The sequence below is a fragment of the Podarcis melisellensis genome (genome assembly GCF_964234715.1).
Source record: "Podarcis melisellensis genome assembly, chromosome: 9".
Lineage (NCBI taxonomy): Eukaryota > Metazoa > Chordata > Lepidosauria > Squamata > Lacertidae > Podarcis > Podarcis melisellensis.
In genome coordinates, this window is record NC_138541.1 from 13,804,261 (window position 1) to 13,822,786 (window position 18,526).

Genomic DNA, 18,526 nt, shown 5'->3' on the forward strand with positions numbered 1-18,526 from the left:
AGTATTCATTTTATGAAGATAATTCCTTGTATAAATACTTCAATAAGTGAATTACAGAATTTAATATTAATGCATACTTTTAAGATATCAACTTTGCAGATTAAGCCTCTTTACAGATTAGAAGAATAAAAAAACTGAGTAAAATAGACAAGTTGATCAAGAAAGCTAAGGTGTATATTTAATCTACAGTAATCAAATATGCTGAGATTATTCCATGATCACTGAACTGCCTTTCCAAAGCTGCTACTTTAATTATTAATTATATTTCTCCAAGCCTGATTCCATTCCACTTCCTCTGACAAAAATTTTCTAGGGAACGAAGGGATTTTTTTTTTTTGGAGAACTGGATGTTGGTGCCACTTCTTTGCTAAGAAATGGTTTTTTAAACACACACACAAAACATCTAACCTACATAACCCACATTTGCTTTGTGGGATCATCTATACTCAAAGAACTCATCATCTAAATTAGGTGCATTATTATATCAGAGGCAGTCTTCCATGGCACAACTAATGGTTTTGAAAATCAAAGAAGTTAATTAGGGACTGCAAACATTATTCTGAAACAAGAAAAGAGTAAGAAAAGAGCCTTTACGAGACCTTACCCAAACCCTTCAAGAGACGTGTCAAATTCAATAAACGCAGGAGTAACTGCTGAGCCATGAAGTCTAATATCATGTGGGGTTGTCATGGAAACCAAACATTTCACCCTCGTCAGGGGTACTGTGCTTCCTTCTGCTGGTTTTAAAAGGCTCTTGCTTATCCTGTAGTGGTTATCTTCATGTAAACTGAACACACAGTCGGTACCCAGGCCTTCCATTGATGTAATCATGCTATCTATAGCAGAAGTTAAAAAACGAAATACTTTTTTAAATAAATAATAATAATAGAAGATCCACATGAGATTAGTATTGTCAGTAAGAGAACCCAAATACAATAAAAGGGACAAAAGTACATTTTGTCTTTTCCTACAAAGTCCAAAATATTTTTGCCATTCAACCCACTGTTGATTCACGCGACTACCAGTTTACATGGTGCAGCCACCAATGGACTCCAGGTGGTTGCAAACAATGTGCGTCAAAATTAACTGCTTCTGAAACTTCTGTAACAGAAGCTTTATCTCCACAAATGCAAGGTTTTCTAAACACGGGTTAATTAACTACAATGTAGCCTACATAAATGGAAGTATTTAAAATTAAATCAACCAAGTCCTAATGAGCTCAACATAGTGAAGCACTCCTGAGTTCTGCTATGCCAGATTAACTGGGCTGTGAACAGAGAAAATAAAATCCTTCTTTTCTTCTTTGCAGTTAAAAAAAACCAGTAGGTCTTAATAGCTGTAATATCAGTAAAACAAATGGAAATTTGGGAGCACCCAGTAGTATATACCATTCGCTATTTGAGGCCAGAGGTGAACCCATACGAAATAATAACTATCCTACTTTGCAGTAAATGGAAACAGAAAAGCATTAAAAGGGAGGTTGTAATAACCGTAACTTAGCAGTTCAAGACAGCAGGCTGGCACAGGTGTAGTGCAGCCTGCCCTTTAACCTTTGTTAAGAGATCAGGAACAGCTGGAGGAGCAGATCCTTACAGCTCAGCCCCAACCCCCCCCCCCCCGTTAGCATGATTTGCTCCTCTTCATCACTGTTGTGTGACAGAACCGAAAGCATCACCCCTTTTTCTCCTTAAGAGCCAGTGTATCTAGCAATGAGTCCATCATTCCATAACAGTAAGGCAGTTGCCTCACACAGCCTGAGCTTTGTGTACATCCACAAAATAGTGATTGATTCATCTAACTGGCAGGGAAGAGACATTTGCACAAATTTACACCTTTATATCCATGGGTGAAAAGCTTTTTCCTTGCGAGAAAAGCCAAGTTCCAAAACCGCCATGCACCTGTGCATACAGAACCAGACCTTTAATCTGGAAAGAAAAAGCTGTCTTAAAAGCAGAGCTGTACACTTGTTTCAGATCCAGTGTTTCCTAGCTGGCCACATCTAGGGTCAAAATTGCTGCCCACTGCTAACCATCATTAGGCTCTATAAGGGAAATCCTCACTCCTTGTTATTACCTACAAGCATTAATTAAATCTCACTTGTTAGCTCTCTGAAACATTGTTGAAGCATGGCCAGGTTTCAGTCTGGTGGTTACTAATGAGTGCCTCAAAACTATTTCAAACATAAAAACACTTACTTCTCAACTCCGGCTCATAACTGAGTGAGCTTGGTTTATGCACTCTGTATCGTTTCAACAGCTTCTTATCCCAGGCTCCACAATTCAGAGGATTTCCCAAACGTAAAAATTCCCTAGAGAAAAATGGAGAGGGGAAATAAGAAAGGCTTCAAAGTCATTTGCATTCCCTTTTATTTGATTAAGTGCAACAGCTGCCACTTGAACATGTACATACATTAAAATGTGCTTAATCAAAAACTATTTAGAAAGTAAACAAAGCAAAATACAGACCAAAAGAACCCTACATTTTATTTAAATATAAAACAGAACTGTAGAAATCCACACCTACTTCACCAATGTCCATGTGGTCTTAGGCATTATGTCTCAGAGGAGCCAAAATCCTCTTGGCATAATTATGTGGGGGTTTTTTTTGTATTAGGAAGTAGGTACAGGTGCAGAAACAGACGAAGATACACTACAAGTGCTTGATTTCAAATGCTATCAATTTAGACCAACTAAGACTGCATACACATTACAGCTCAGTTTACCTAACATTTATGAACTTATTCCCATATATGCATTTTACATGGCCACATTTGAAATATTGAAATAGTTTTCAGTGCATCATAGTTCAACTTCGTAGTGCTTCTTTCAGCTTCCCCCGCTCTCCCTCACCCTAAAGGATAGAACAGTAAAACACGACAGCTGCTTCAGTTCATGAAGCTTCTCCTGTTCACAAATCACCAACTTCATTACCAAGGTGCTTAAATCAAAACAAGTGTTTGTGAAAGTGACAGTGCATAATACTTTTTTAAAAATGTGGAGATTGTTCCCATGTCATGTGTGAAACAGTTTTGAATGCTGACCTATTTAAATATGTTTTGCACCGTGCAAAAGAACTCTCTCGCTGTCTTGGAGCTATGATAAACAGCAACAGAGAATGTACTTAAACAGGAAGTTTAATACCAGATTCATTCTTCTCTCTCTTTAAATAATCCTAAACCCAACCTCCATATCAATTCAATAAAATACATTAATGTCCATGATCAACAAGCAGCAGGAGAGGACAGAGGGTGAAGAAAGAGCTGTGAAGGGTCCCCATCCTCTGGACCCCCTAGGAAACTCAAAATACCTGCTGTCTGCTGTTCCCAGGAACTGTTCTAATTGTGAGACTTTTGTGGGTGAGCTGAGAGCTTGTTTGGACTCTGGGCGAGACCCTGGAGGCTGAGTGGAGGGGGGTGTCAAAGGAAAATGAATGGATATTGATTCGTCTCTATTAGCAACTTTGTATTGATGTTAACATTTTTATACGTAGCTGTGTATTTTTGTAATTTCTTGTTTAAGTTGCCTGTTGTCGCTTCTGTTTTTTGTATACCGCTTAGAGATATATATTTTTAATATTAAGCAGTCTAGAAATCAAAAAATCAAATCAAATGATGAGAATTTGAATTAAACCCACTCTTCTACTTACCTCAGCACCATCGGTTCCAAGGCCTGAGAGGCCAACCTTTCAAACATCCTCTGGAGTGGGGGGTGCAAAGAGTGGTCCTCATCAGCAAGAGCTGCACTGCATCTCTGCAGAAGTCGTGCATGGAGTCCAGCTTCACACATGACTTGCTGATTTCTTTCGGTGTGCACTAGGGACTGCAAGATGTTGGCCACTGCTAGCTGAAGATCTAGGGCATGCTGCAAATTTTGCACAGGCATAAATGAGACAAAGGCAAAACAAATATGTAAGAAAACACTCAAGAAAACTGTGTCACTCGCCATTTCCAGCGTGTGTGTGTAATTTAGGATATTGCACAGTGGTCTGCTGCTCAAAGAAAGAAAAGGTTAAAAAAAAACAACAACCTCAGGACAACCACAAACTCTTAAGAGCACTTAAAATAGCCTTTGGGATTCTGGTTGCTAAACTCAGATCATTTTTATTTGATATTTTACTGATGAAATTAGCCAAGAACAAGAACTATAGTAGTGTTTTATAAATGGAAACAATGTCCAACTCACATAGTTTCATACTATCAGCTGACAAAAGCATTCTATCCTATACTTTACTCACCTACGCTTAGTGTAGATGCTTGTTATATTTTTAAAACAACCAAACAAACAATTTTGTTAGAAAAGGCAGGTTTCTGCTACTACTGATTTTGGCTTTTTGAAATATAGCTATCAGTGACTAACAAAAGATGAGCACCTTTAAATCTCATAAGGCAGAGTTCTCAAGTTTGCATGTATTTTGTAGGTAATGGCTGGAATCCAATTAGCTTCTTTAGGAACTCTCAAATATTTCAAAGTGCCCAGCAGGTCCTCATGTCATGCCATAAACTTTGGAAACACCCTAGCTTCCCATTTCAAAAGTGCTTTGTCTGCTATTTAGCACAGGGAGCTACTGTTCTAGAAGATGAAAAATCCAGAGCTTCTTTAATCAGATGGAACTAGTTGGTTGTGCTGTTCTTTTTGATTCAAGGCAATAACTGTACAGTGTCTAAATTTCAAATTCTCTGCCTCCTAGTAAAGCTCAAGAGTTAACTTTAAGATAAAGCAATTAATTAGGTTAGAACAGATCTTAAACTCCCCCAATGTATTCCTTTGTAAGCTTTCTTAACTTAACTTAACTTAACTTAAGCAGTATATTTGAAAAGGTTCTCACTTCTGGCTGTGTATTCGACCCAACAGAGACTAAGAGGTCCAACATGGAAAGCATAGCTCCAGGATGGATGATGACAGCATCTGAACTCTGCAGAGACACAGTTCCTTTGTGCAGTTTCAAATCAGTAGGGTTTTTGGGAGGAAATACTGGAGGTGTTGAAGTAGAATGATATGCGTGCCTAAAGATAAGGAGGAAAAATAATAGGGCTTTAACACACATGCAACATTAAGCTTTTCTCAAAATACAGCATTTGGATTAAATACGCCAAGGCTTTTCTAGTATTCGCTTTCCATAATATGTGCTCCAGGTGGTATCTTCTTTTCAGATGTGGCACATGCATAGATGTTGCTTGCTGGCTCTTCCTAGAATACCAGCTTAATGGAAAATTACACCAGTAGCATTTGAGGATATAGAGATAAAGCCTGCAGGCATTATGGCAAAAACCAGATAGCAAACAAGAAGAACCACAAATTAGGTTTTTCAGCCACATGACTCTGAGATATTTTGCAGCCCAGATGAACTGTAAACTTAACTGGTAATTTCTCATGCACCGAAACAGGTTTAGGCCTAAGGAGGTGAAATTTCCAAGAAAACATTGGGTCAAGTGGCCAATCTGGATTGAAACATAAACTTGCATCTGTTAAAGAGTCCCCATATGTCTTTCTAATTACAGGAGATGTGTGTCTTTCTTCATAACTAGTTAGCTCAAGACTGCTTTAAAATAATCTCTCAGTAAAGCCCCATAACCCTGCCTCCTCAAAAGTTGCTCTGGAATTGATCACTTGTAAAAGGATTTAGCGCATACTTGTCCCCTCCTACATCATCTGTCCACACACCACTTCTCATTTGAGCATGAACAGCTCTTGGCAGGGTTACTTGCACACCCTTTCTCTGTCATCAAGACTGTGACATTTGCTCAGTCTTGGGGAGAATTACAAATCAGCACACAGCACTTTGAATGGAATTGCAAAGCACGGCAGATAATGATACTCTGGTAATAACCAAAGAGGCTTAATACAAGCACAGGGTGTGCAGCACACATACATTTTTTTTAGTTGTTACTTTTGTGGATCACAACTTTCTCCAATAAACAAGAAAATGTCTTTCCTAAGGGGGGGGTGAGTTCTGACAAAACAGCAGAAGCCAGCCCAGCCAAAAGGGACTCAGAACACTTGGCAACTGTAATTACCAATGGATAAGAGCTTTGTGCACTGAAAGAAGAGTTTTTAAAGACCCCAAGAGGATTCTGCAACGGTTTCATACAAATCTTAACTAAAGATTCTTCACGGATGATTTTGTTGCCTCAGCTAGCTACCTCTCCAACTGTGCTTTTAAATATTGCTGGTAATGTTTTGTTTTGCAGTAGTCATCGATAATTTATTGGAATTAATAAATACCACAGTAACATGAATGAAGAAAAACAACAACAACAACAACCACCCCACCCCCAAGGAACAGTATATATAATCTGTTTCCAAACAGATTAATATATATATTCCAATATATAATCTGTTTCCAAACACAAACCCATGCAGCTCCCCAGGAAGAGATTTTTAATAACCTCTTATTTCATTTGAAATATTTCCCCATGATCTATTAGATACATGCCTGCAATTTTTTTTAATGTTTACTCCAGCTGTCTATAAATCTTTATGTAATATCTTAGGCGAGGATGATCTTACCGGCTTGGGCAAGGGTCATGTGAGCAAGGAATGGAAAATCCTACAGTCCATTCATACGTTCAGCACATAAGTAACATTCCTGATCTACTAAGCGTGACCAGAACGGAAGAATGCTGCGGAATCATGCACTCGCCCACTCCCACCATCTCCCATGTGAATTTCCTCTCCCTTCCACCACTTAGTGTAACCATGAAGCAGTCTCACATCCCCCATCAGCACTAAGCATGCTGAATCCTAACCATGTTCAAATCAGGAAGGGAAAGAAAAGTGTGCACACAGAAAGAGGGATGAGGCCCAACAACACAGCTCTCTCCCAACCGGCTAACCACTGTGAGGAGACAGGAAATGGTTTATCTGCAAGGGGTGAGCTATCAAATCCACAGGAAAGGATTCTATGGAAAGTTCGGAGAAGTTTTGTTTGTTCAAGCTGTTGCTCAAAACACTGCACAGAAAAGACCTTTCCATATGCCCAATATAATTTATATGTTACAGCCAGAATCATTGCCAATAAAGTATGGTGCTGCATTAAAACAAGTCTTTCACAAGCATGGAAGTATGCCATCACACACCTTCCTTTCATTCATAGTTCTTTGTTTCCAAGCCAATGGAAAAACCCATGCCACAAAGTTTCACAACCATCACAGAATCATAGAAGGGCCATCTAGTGCAACCCCCTGCAATGCAGAAATCTCAAGTAAAGCATGCAAGACAGATGATGAACTGTATTGCTGAAACGTTCAAGTCTACAAAAACATATTGTTGATGGGATATATTGCAATATCATCCAAGGGAATTATTACAGAGCAGATTGAGCCCCTATACAGCAACACACACTGAACACAAACAATGTAGCAGAAAAAAAGCACAACGGCAGAAATTGATAAAACTTTCTGAAGACATTCAAGCGTGTTTTAACTACTCTCAACACAAAGAAAATCGCAAGAATCTAGAAGCTAAATGTTTGCTTCAATTGATTGAAAGTCAGAGTAATCCTACGGAAGGGGGAATGAATTATGCCACTTCCAAAACCTAACAGGCGTCAACACAGGAAGCGAGGGTTCAAGATTTCCCAGAAACCCCTTCCAGTCAGCAGAACTTCCAAGTTAGGATTATACTACAAATGCATTATATAATAAGGTAACCAAAAAAAAGAACACAATGAGGGGAATTCATTCAAGGACTAAGGAAGCAGGAAGGAACAGTGTGTCAAGAGTGTAGTAAAAGATCGAGAGAGCAAGAGGGAAATTATATCCTGGGAAATGCCAGGTTTACAAAGGACTTTAAAATCAGCATAGAACTCCCTGTGCACTGGTTGACTCTGTAGCTTAGATCAATCATTAAGAAAAAAATTATATCTAACTGCTTTTTGCTGCTATTTAAAAAGAAAACTCAAGGCAGTATACATTTTTAAAATCAGTAACTCAAAAATATACTGAAAGTTTTTGAATGCTCCACCACATCAAATGCTCCTTAAAAGTACCAAAAAAGAAAACACCCTAGCACATCAAGAAAAAAGTTCTGGCCCTAGCTGCTCCCCACTGTGCTTAGTTTTCTACTTACAGCGAATTTCCTTATCAGAACAGAATTCAACATTTTGATGCCCCAGGCTGAAGTTCAAACTGGTATAGTCCATTCTACCACCACTAACGTAATTCTACAGCACATAGACCATGCCTTAAAAACCGCCCTGTATGCTGTCTCAGGGCAACAAATTCACTCAAAATGTTGTGAACCTTGACTTCCTTGATTTCCTTTATTCTGCACCAAGTACAATGGTACCTCGGGTTAAGTACTTAATTCGTTTCGGAGGTCCGTTCTTAACCTGAAACTGTTCTTAACTTGAAGCACCACTTTAGCTAATGGGGTCTCCTGCTGCTGCCGCGCCGCTGGACCCCGATTTCTGTTCTTATCCTGAAGCAAAGTTCTTAACCTGAAGCACTATTTCTGGGTTAGTGGAGCCTGTAACCTGAAGTGTATGTAACCCGAGGTACCACTGTATTTGCCCAAATATTTCAAAATGGGGCTTCATTACATGTGAATTTACTAACTTGCCAGCCAATTAACAATTCTTGGAAGAACAGAGAAGCACAGTAACAGACCTCACTCTGAGGAAGTTAATGAAACACAGAGAACACAGGTGTGAAGGCGGTAGAAAGAGCAACTTCTCTTTAAAAGGATCAGTACCTTTTCCTCGACAAAGCTGGTGTGCCCCAAGGAGAGGGGAGAGAAGTCTCATTTGTCAGGCAAGGAGGGATCTGTTCAGCACGACTACAGACAAAACAAACGTGGAGGGGATAGAGAGGTTAGAAAAGAAAACAAGAGGCTAGAAGCTTTGTTAGTTTTAAAGTTTCACCAGTAGAAATACATACTGCAGAATTAGCCAGAGCAAAGGTCGAAGAGCACATGAAGTAAAAACTAAGACATACAAAACAGATAGGTGTTGTTTTTTTTAAAAAAAGGAATAGATTTTCCTTTTCATTTGTTTGTTTATATTTTGAGTTATCTGCTTCTAAACAGCCTAATATCTTGAAAAAAACTGATGCAGATCAGGGACTGATAACAGAAGACCAAGTTTAAATACATACTGATAACCAGATATGATTAAAATTTCATCAGGACTAACATAATATCCCAAGCAAGTCTACAAAAATTAATGAGTTTTAAGAACAAAGGGGATGAAGGGAAGACAGATAATGAGGAATGGGAAAGACAAAATGGATTAGAAATACTTATGTAACAACAAAGCTAACCCAGATTTCTTAAATTCCAGTATTAACCAGTATCAGACAGAGTACCCCCCCCAATTCTATCCACTAGAAATTTGAAATTACTATTTTACTGAGCAATTAAAGATCATGCCAGTAATACTTTATAAAAACATTAAAATCAATTGGCAATATTTAACAAAGAGGAAACCAGAGTACAGCTAATTTTAAGGCTGAATTTCAAAACTGCATGAGGTTTTGAAGTCACAGAACGTGTTTGCAATTAAATAAAATAAGGAATAATGGGTGAAGGATGTTCCATGCCTGTGCCCCTCTCCATCAAAAGCAACAGAGCTATTAGGGTTACATACTACACAAGAAGCATCAAGGCTCAGGAAGTTTCCAGCCTAACCTATTGTTTTCCAAGTGTTAACTTTAAATGTACTGATTTTATAATCCTAGTACTAGCCACTATATATCAAATGCAACAACCCCATAGACCCAATGCTACTGAATATTTTAAGATACAAATAAGGTATTAACTCTTTTAAAATTCATTGAATTCAAAGTATCATTTAAAATCATACTTTTTTTAAAAATGTCCCTATTTTATTTGAGCCTGTATTAAAATGGGCTCTGTTTTGATTTGCCTTATACAACAGAATGAAGAACCAACTACTGCCCTTAAACAAAATACCTTAAAATAAACCTACAACTTTTCTTAGGAGTCTCAAAACTTACTAACAAACAAAGGGGAAACTGTTCTAACAAAACAGCTATCTGAAGTTTAAGGCCAGGGAATGGTGCTATCTTTTTTGAAATGGTTAGGTAACTATACAGATTACTTTACGATACCAAAGTTGATAGAACGCCTGTTGCCTCAGAGGAGACAGAATTTTGGCAGAAGCAACTTCTGTTCAGTTTGCCAAAATCCTCTCTTCTGTAAACTAATGGAAGTACAGCAGCCCTATCTACTTTTGCTTGCAAAGAGGACAGGTAGTTAACAGTCATTATTGCCAAAAGTTAGACCTTCTGTCCTACCCCAACGCCTTCTATGAATCATAATTTCCACATGCACAACCTCAAAGTAGGGATGCACCAGCAATAAATCATTGTCTACAAGACAGGCACTTAAAAATGGCTGCCAATTCTCAATCTCAGAAGAAAATAACAGCGTACAACCCCCTTAGGGAACGTCAGATAGAAATGAGTGATGCGATTCCCAAGACATAACTGTGTTTCCGACTCCACCCCAAACCTCGCCAATCATACCTGTCAAAAGAGTCTGTAGCTACTTTGTAGAGGTAAATAAAGAGTTTGCTGCAATGCCTTAACGTGGGTGACACCGAATCCATGGATATGAGGTCATCTTCCAACAGTCTTTGAAAGGGCTGAGTGTTTGAGGGGAAGATGTTAAAAGGGCTTATTTTCCTGGAGTCTGAGAAGCAGCCAAGTAACCTCACAGCATCGGCCAACTTTTCGTACTGGATCTCTGTTCTGAAGAAGTGTGAATTGGCTGGCTCATAGCGCATTGCTGCAGTCAAGGTACAGAGCACAGTGTGGAGCAGCTCAAACACTTGGTTCTGGTTCACTTTCTCCCAGCCATTCTTAGGTGGAGAGCACAAGGATCTTTCCATGGCAACAAGTAAAGATGTGACATACACAAATCCACCAACTTTTCTGAAAACCGTTCTCGTGCGATGACTCTCTTTCAGCACAGACAGCAGGGCCTACACGGATATTTAAACAAGACAGAACAAACAGGATGTCATGGAGGTCAATTGTTCTAAACACCGCAGTGACAAAGGCTTCCGAGATTAATTTGAATCATATGCACACAGAGAAGTTTCTAAATTTCCCCAAACAGTGAGTAAAAATCAGCCTTGCCTCATCAATACAAAGAGCTTTTTCAAGTGATGAACTTGTATTGTTGAATCAGCTTCAAGATTCAACAGAAATACAATTCTCTCTCTCTCTCTCTCTCTCTCTCTCTCTCTCTCTCTCTCTCTCACACACACACACACACACACACACACACAACCTCTACAATGAATGCAAAAACAAGGCTGAAGGAAGCTTTTAATTTTAATAACAATTGTGAAAAAGTAAAACAGTTGCAGTTCTGTGAACCATCACAAGTTGTGGACTGAAAGAAAATGAAATATGAAAGCTGTCCAGAACTGCAACAATGGTAGAAAATGGCTGCAAGTCAGTTCTGCTGACTGTCAGAATCTTAATTGGGGAAGCAAAAAAAGATGTTGGCTAAGTGAATTCTCGAAGGTTCATGAATGTGAATTATATTTTACAGAAAAGTTGAAAGAAGTGGATTTCTTATTTATTTGAGAAATATTATTATTCCTGCCTCAAATAACTTTTCAGTATTTATTTTCATGTTCATTTGTGTTGCCTGAGTACATGAAAAAGATCAGTTCAATTTATCTGCCCCCACAAAAAAAGAAAGTTTGAGATCAGTGATGTGAAGTGAGATATAATTGCGTCTGAAACAGTAATTTAATGAGAAGTGTTAAAACATCCATACATTTTTCATTAATGTACTTACCCTTAATATGTCAGTCTTCAACTGTAATTCTGTAGGTGGAGCAGAGTGCATTAATCCCAAGAGAGTCCCCATGTCATCGTCGCCACTTGGTGATAACACCAACTGCTGGATTATCATCAGTGCATGTTGCCTGCATTGTGGATATTTTACTATGTTATGTACACACCTCGCTCCACCAAACTCCCTGAAAATGCCTACAATGAAAACAAAGACAGTGGAATAGGTATGATGCCACCAGGTAGAACTAGGCAGCACTTTCTAATGAACCACACTGGCACAAATGCTTGCAATTTCTGGGATCTCAGAGATGACTGAAAACATTTAAAACTGGATATAAAGGGTTTTACTTAGCTTGCCACTCAGGCGGATAAGCACTAAATAGCTGTAATACAAGCAAACATAAAATAGGATCTGCATGTTCTTGGTAATTCTGCAACTTCATTCAGGCTTGTGATATTCTACAGTGCAAATATTTATTATTTGTTTAATACATTTATACAGTACATTCTATATCTTCTTAAATCCAATACGTGCCTTGGCAGCTTACAAAAGTTAAAACCAAGCAAAACTTAAACTGCCAGAAACCTAAAAATAACCTAACAGCATATAAAAGCAGAAACAACAATCACAGCTTAAAATAATCAAGGTGCTCAAGGTGCCTTGAAGTTATGGGCTGGTATTAGGCAAATATCCTCAAGGAGGACATTCCATAAATGGTGTGCTGCCACCAAAAAAAGACTTCTCTTATTAAAAGGCAATTTTCTTGTAGCAGATGGTAGCTGAAAGCAGGGAATCTGCCAATGATCTCACTATGCAGGTAGATACGGGTGATGGTATTCCCTTATGTGCTTGGTCCCAATCCATTTAGGGCTTTGAATTTGAACTCTAACTGAATAATCAGTCCGCGAAGTCTATTTAAAAAAAACCCAAACTGGGAAGATGTTATCAGAGTAAGCAGCACCAGTTAAAACTCCAGAAGCCAACAGATACTGACAGACCAGTTTCAACTACATGCCCCTGTCCTACCAGACTCTATTTCAGCTTCATTCCAAAGTTCTACCCCGGCCTTTGACAATCTGGTGACATCCTATGTTTTTGACTACAACTCCCATTAGCCCCAGGAAAGATGGCCATTTTATTCCAGTGACGTGTCCAGTTTTGCCCTATCTCTTTTTGCCCTTGTGCAAGCACTTGGCTGCACCTTAGAAGATAGTATTTCAAAACTAGAACTGAATGAGCTCAGGTGAGCTCATGCACACTCTCAAAACACATCCATGAAAGGGGAAAGGAGAAATGTTGAAGCAATTACAGTGGTACCTCCCATCTACGAACAGTCCTCCTAATGAACTCTTGGGCCAACAAACTCCGCAAAACCGAAGTAGGTGTTCTGGCCAGCGAACTTTGCCCCGGAAAATGAATGGAAGCTAAACAGGGGAAGGGTGCCGGCGGCAGGAGGCTCCATTAGGAAAAGCACGCCTCGGGTTAAGGATGTTTCGGCTTAAGAATGGACATCCGGAATGAATTAAGTTTGTAGATGGAGGTACCACTGTATTTCAGGCGTGGAAGAAGATCATGTTCCGTGACAAGGTCATGTTTTGTCAGGGAACAGAAGCTGCTAGACTGCAGTAACATGCCAGTAAACATATTCCCCCTATTGTCAAGACCAGGCTAATACAAACCTACCCCACACTAAGAAGCAACCATTTATAAGAAGAGGCTATTGATTTAACTTTTGATAGATTGTGGTTATCAGAAGATGCAGGTGAAAGTAATAATTTATCACTAAATATGTTTTATTCAAATAAATGCATCTTAAAACTACAAATTTAAATATCTGAAAGGCACCATTCTAGAATAATCTTATCCTCTGCTAAGGGAAATTCAAGCAAATCTGGCCAAGCAAATTAAACCAATTCAGTATTCTATTCATGTACCCTCCTTCCAAGAAGGTCAAAAGATCTGCTTGACACAGCATTTCCACATCTAAACAGATTACATAACTCTATATTGGTCTTTATGATTTAAGTGCATTTCAAGGGCAGCTATCAGCATTAAGAGACATAGGTTCATTCCTTGTAATAGCCATTTGCCAAATACCTGCATTTGTGTTCGATCCTTGAAGCAGTACTGTCAAGGTCTCCATAACCAGCAAAGCAAGCTGCTTTTGGTCTTCAAATGAACTGTTGTTTCTTGAGTCCCCTAGAAAACAATTTCGAAAAGCTACAATGAAAGAAAATGCAGTGTATATATGCCCATGCTATTACCAAACATCTCATTAATTCAGAGTATCGCTCCTATATTATATGTGCTGGCTGGTGTACAACGATCACTTTTAAAAAATGCTTAATCATGGTACACTGAGCCTGCCTATACTTTGCATCCAGTGTGAAGTATTGGGATACAACTCAGAGGCAAGTCTATAGTGCATTGATATGTCACTCAGTGCATTTTAGTTTCAAAACTAAGTGAGAGTTTAAAAGATTCTAGCAGGTTGCTTTACTCTTGTAAGCAATACCAATGTCTCGTGAGATTCTGCTGAAAACTAAATGCCTCTTTTGAGGAGAATCTGAAAGGTGGTTTTGGAGGAGGGCTGATGATTTGAGGAATAAGAGCAATCTGAACTTACATAGGTTTTATGGGCAATAGCATATCTTTTTGCAAAGTAATGCAAGATAGGTAAGCATTTCCAATAGTATAAAAAGAGGTGATAAAAAAGAACAAGATAAAAGCAGGATTTGAAAGAAAGCTTGGTCAGGGGTGGGGGAGGAAGAGAAGATAATTACCTTGATCATTCAGAACCTGTGTAGGCTCTTTCAGAAGAGCTGCATACTTATGTAAAAGGTTCACCATCACCTCCAGGAGTCCCACCTCCCTGAAGACGTCCTTAAAGATGTAGTCATGCCGTGTGAACTTAAGTAGTGTCTTCATTGCAATGATGCTACATGGGTAAGAGGTGCTGGATTTTAAGAGAATGCTGACGCTGATCAGTTCTTTGCAAGGTATGTAATTCAAGCTAAACACAACAAACTCAAGCATCTCAAAGTATTTGGCCTGTACTTCTGGAAGCTTGGAAATCTTCTCTGCAAACTGGGACAAGGTGTGCTGGGATTCCAAGATGAAATAGTTGGCATTGTCGGCAATGTAGATATTTAAGATGGCATCAAGGATAATTTGTGCAAGGTAGCTGGTTTTTGCCTTCAGGAAAGCATTCTGTAGGACAGAGAAGGCTTGGATATTCCTCACATTGTGACCTACAACAGGAAGAAGGGAAACTTTACAGATCTTTACACATAAAGATTATTCTTCAAGCATACAGTTCATCACACGTTATTCTCTAATGCAAACAACTGCATATGAACAGAGCCTGCAGATGAAAATGGGGTAGTAGTAGAAGCTCCTCTTTTACAAGAATAGCCACACCATTCCCAGAGGGGGGGTGGACAGGAGGCAGCCCCCAGGATGATTAGGATGTGTTGGGGGGCTCCAGTGGAAAAGAATGGTGGGAAAGAACATAATGTATTGTTCTTACATAGTATGGTATCCTATGTAGGCTAGGAATAGACAGATCCAATCAATACCATCATTGTATTTTATTTTACAATGCTAAGCAATATAACATAGTAACTGAATATCACTTTATGGGTTGCCTCAAGAAGCAAAGGTGAGCTTGGGGTAAAGTAGAGGGTCAAGTTGCTCACACTATATTATGGACCAGAGGTCTGAGAAAGTTTCTGATCCTTCCTAATTCTACACTGTTAAAAATCTGAGATCACCATCAATACCAGATCAAGCCACTGCAAGCAAATCCAGGACTCTTAAATGTCAGATTAATTTTTGCATGTAAGGGACATTTTAAAAAGAAGAGAAAGCTCACCTTTGCCTGCAGGTTGTGGGACGGCAAATCCAGGCAACAGAAAAGGTGCCCCCGTAGTAACACCAGTTGGCTTTAATTCATTGACACCATATGTTGTTAATGAGGTTATCAAATTCACCAAGTCCTTCAGAGCATCCTTAGATTCTGCTTCTTTTGCTTGTTCTAACCTGCAGGGATGAAATGCACACTCATCTCAAAACAAGGCCACTCATTCGTTCAAATCAAAATTTGGAACATTTTTTTTAAAATCACATCCAATTTCATGTGTTCACCATAAAACTTAGTTCTTACTTAAAATAATAACCTACAATAGCCAACACTACACCACATCGAAAGAGTAATTACTAGACTGGCAAGACTCAAACCAAAACCAGAAAATAGAATGTAGTTTCAATTTGTCACATACTTCTTCTTACATTGTAACTTATAAGAAGCTACTGAATTGGTGGCATTCAATTTTTCAGCTCCAAAAATGATATGTGAACGCAGATCTTGCTAGGATGAAAATTGCATTTGAAGCAATAAGATTAAATTTGCAAACCTGGTTTGCATACCTGAGTAAGAGATCAAAGAGGAAGTTGTATCCTTGCCATATCCTAAAATCATCTAAGAGTGTTTGGGAGACATCACTGGAATCTTTGAGGAAGCAAGAAAGGCCAGCAAACATCTCAACTATTTCTAAGGGAGAAAGGTCATCCGATTGTTGCATGTTTTGAACACATGTTGACAGGCATTCTTTTTCTGTAAAGACAATAAACCCCCCAGCATTTTTCATATTATACAAAAATTACCAAGCACAAGTGTTCTCATACAACATAATTATCGACTAGTTTGTATCAATTATTTTCAAGAATGATCTTATGTACTGAACTAAGAGCTATTTTACACACTGCAAGAAAATGAACTAAGAGCTATTTCACACATTGCAAGAAAATAAAAACAGATGGTTGGGACACCTATATTATACATGTCTAGGAAATATACAAAATGGGAACTTTGACATTTGCACATATTCTACATACATTTGCAAAGCTCACACTATACTAGAGCAGATGCGCAATTTCCCCTTTCACCATGTTACACAGAACTACAAATCACATCCACTTCTTGCCATTTGTCAGGATGTGCAAAATAACTCACAAATAAGAACCTCAATCATATCTCTTAAGAAAGCACATTACTTCACTAAGCATCTTTGCATGACTGACTATATCTTGCAAAATGTAAAAACTGGCAAGGCAAGATAAATGATTTATATTATATTATATTATATTATATTATATTATATTATAGGTAAAGGGACCCCTGACCGTTAGGTCCAGTCGTGGACAACTCTGGGGTTGCGGTCCTCATCTCGCTTTATTGGCCGAGGGAGCCAGCGTATAGCTTCCAGGTCATGTGGCCAGCATGACTATGCCGCTTCTGGCGAACCAGAGCAGCACATGGAAACGCCGTTTACCTTCCCGCCGGAGAGGTACCTATTTTACTTGCACTTTGATGTGCTTCTGAACTGCTAGGTTGGCAGGTGCAGGGACTGAGCAACGGGAGTTCACCCCGTCACAGGGATTCAAACTGCCGACCTTTAGACCACAGCACCACCCGCTTCCCATATTATATTATATTATAATAATTATTATTACTACACACACATACACTACCCTGTATACTACCCTTCATCCGAAGATCACAGGTCAGTATTAGAGCAGGTAAGAGGAACCTTTCTTACACTACACTCCCACCCTCCCTGGCCATTGGCTATGTTTGCTTGGGTGGATGGGAATTGTTGTTCAGCAACAACTGGGAGGCCAAAGCTTCACTACCCCAGGTTAGAGTATGGAAGATCCAGGTCTCCTGATCAAGCCATGAAACTCACTGCTCTTGGGCAAGTCACCATATCTCATTGCAGTCTGCATTTAAGAACTGCTGTCTATATAACTGTAGAAATTATAACTAAGAAAAAAATATAAAAACATATTGAAAAAGAAAACGCCCTGAACACTCTCACCAACATTTGAACAGAGTTCCAAGCATAAGCACCAGTGACCAACCGTTCTGGCTTAGAAAGTAACTCTGCAATTTACCCTGCCCATGACATCTCTGGTACTATTACTCCCAGAGCTTCAAAAGACGAGGCCAAATCAAAGGCAACCATGCCATACGCATATTGAATACAAGAACTCCACAAACAAATACATACAGAAATAGCGGGAATGTTTAAAGTGCAATTTGCACTTTAAAAGATAATGTCTTCTGACTGTGTTACTTATCAGAAGGAAATTTGCTGTGTGTGTGTAGCTCCTTATCGCTTGAAGAGTCTACATTTGGGAAAACAAAAAGCCTTGGATAATCTGAATGTGTTTATTTGCAACAAGTGTGCTCTTATTCAAAGCATGAATATAATTTGGGTGCCATATAGCAGAACTAAATTACAATTCCTGGACTTCATTTTAAGCATGAGTGGATGTATTTGAGCAGAACTCTGTATGGTATACTAACTACAAAACTATGACGGCATAAGGCAGTGGCATAATTCCCTTCAATCGGTTACAAATGTTCCACGGAAGAGACAGGAAGCAGTAAAACAGAAGCAACTACCCAGAGCTGTCTCTGCAAGAATCTAATGCTCCATTACACGTAGATAAGGAACAGAAACTACTCTTGGGAGCTTTCAACATCAGTGGAAGTGGCAAGCCCACAATCATTCATGTAAGAAACAACTGTGCATTTTGCTAGCCAACACTGAGGTAAAAAAAATAGGTTCTTCTTCCTACAATCCCTTTTACGTCATCGTTACTACCAGTTTAAACCAAATTCAGTTTCCCCAGCATGTACACAATATGCAGTTGTTCAATGTGCTCTGCTAGTTTACTGAAAGCACATC

General features: G+C 39.0%; 1 protein-coding gene across 5 annotated transcripts in view; it reads right to left on the reverse strand.

Moving 5' to 3' along the window:
- Positions 1-18,526, reverse strand: part of WDFY3 (WD repeat and FYVE domain containing 3) — a 128,707-nt gene that overhangs the window by 73,690 nt on the left and 36,491 nt on the right. For 4 of the 5 annotated variants that reach the window (XM_081924725.1, XM_081924723.1, XM_081924724.1 and 1 more), the window contains exons 7-17: positions 16,200-16,386; positions 15,646-15,812; positions 14,555-15,022; positions 13,869-13,970; positions 11,772-11,965; positions 10,484-10,941; positions 8,691-8,774; positions 4,825-5,002; positions 3,646-3,860; positions 2,196-2,308; positions 605-836 (exon numbers count right to left, since the gene is read on the reverse strand). In XM_081924725.1, coding sequence (XP_081780851.1) covers positions 605-836; positions 2,196-2,308; positions 3,646-3,860; positions 4,825-5,002; positions 8,691-8,774; positions 10,484-10,941; positions 11,772-11,965; positions 13,869-13,970; positions 14,555-15,022; positions 15,646-15,812; positions 16,200-16,386 — 2,398 coding nt within the window. The remainder of the gene's footprint in view (positions 1-604; positions 837-2,195; positions 2,309-3,645; positions 3,861-4,824; positions 5,003-8,690; positions 8,775-10,483; positions 10,942-11,771; positions 11,966-13,868; positions 13,971-14,554; positions 15,023-15,645; positions 15,813-16,199; positions 16,387-18,526) is intronic. The other variant, XM_081924726.1, reaches the window with a different exon arrangement.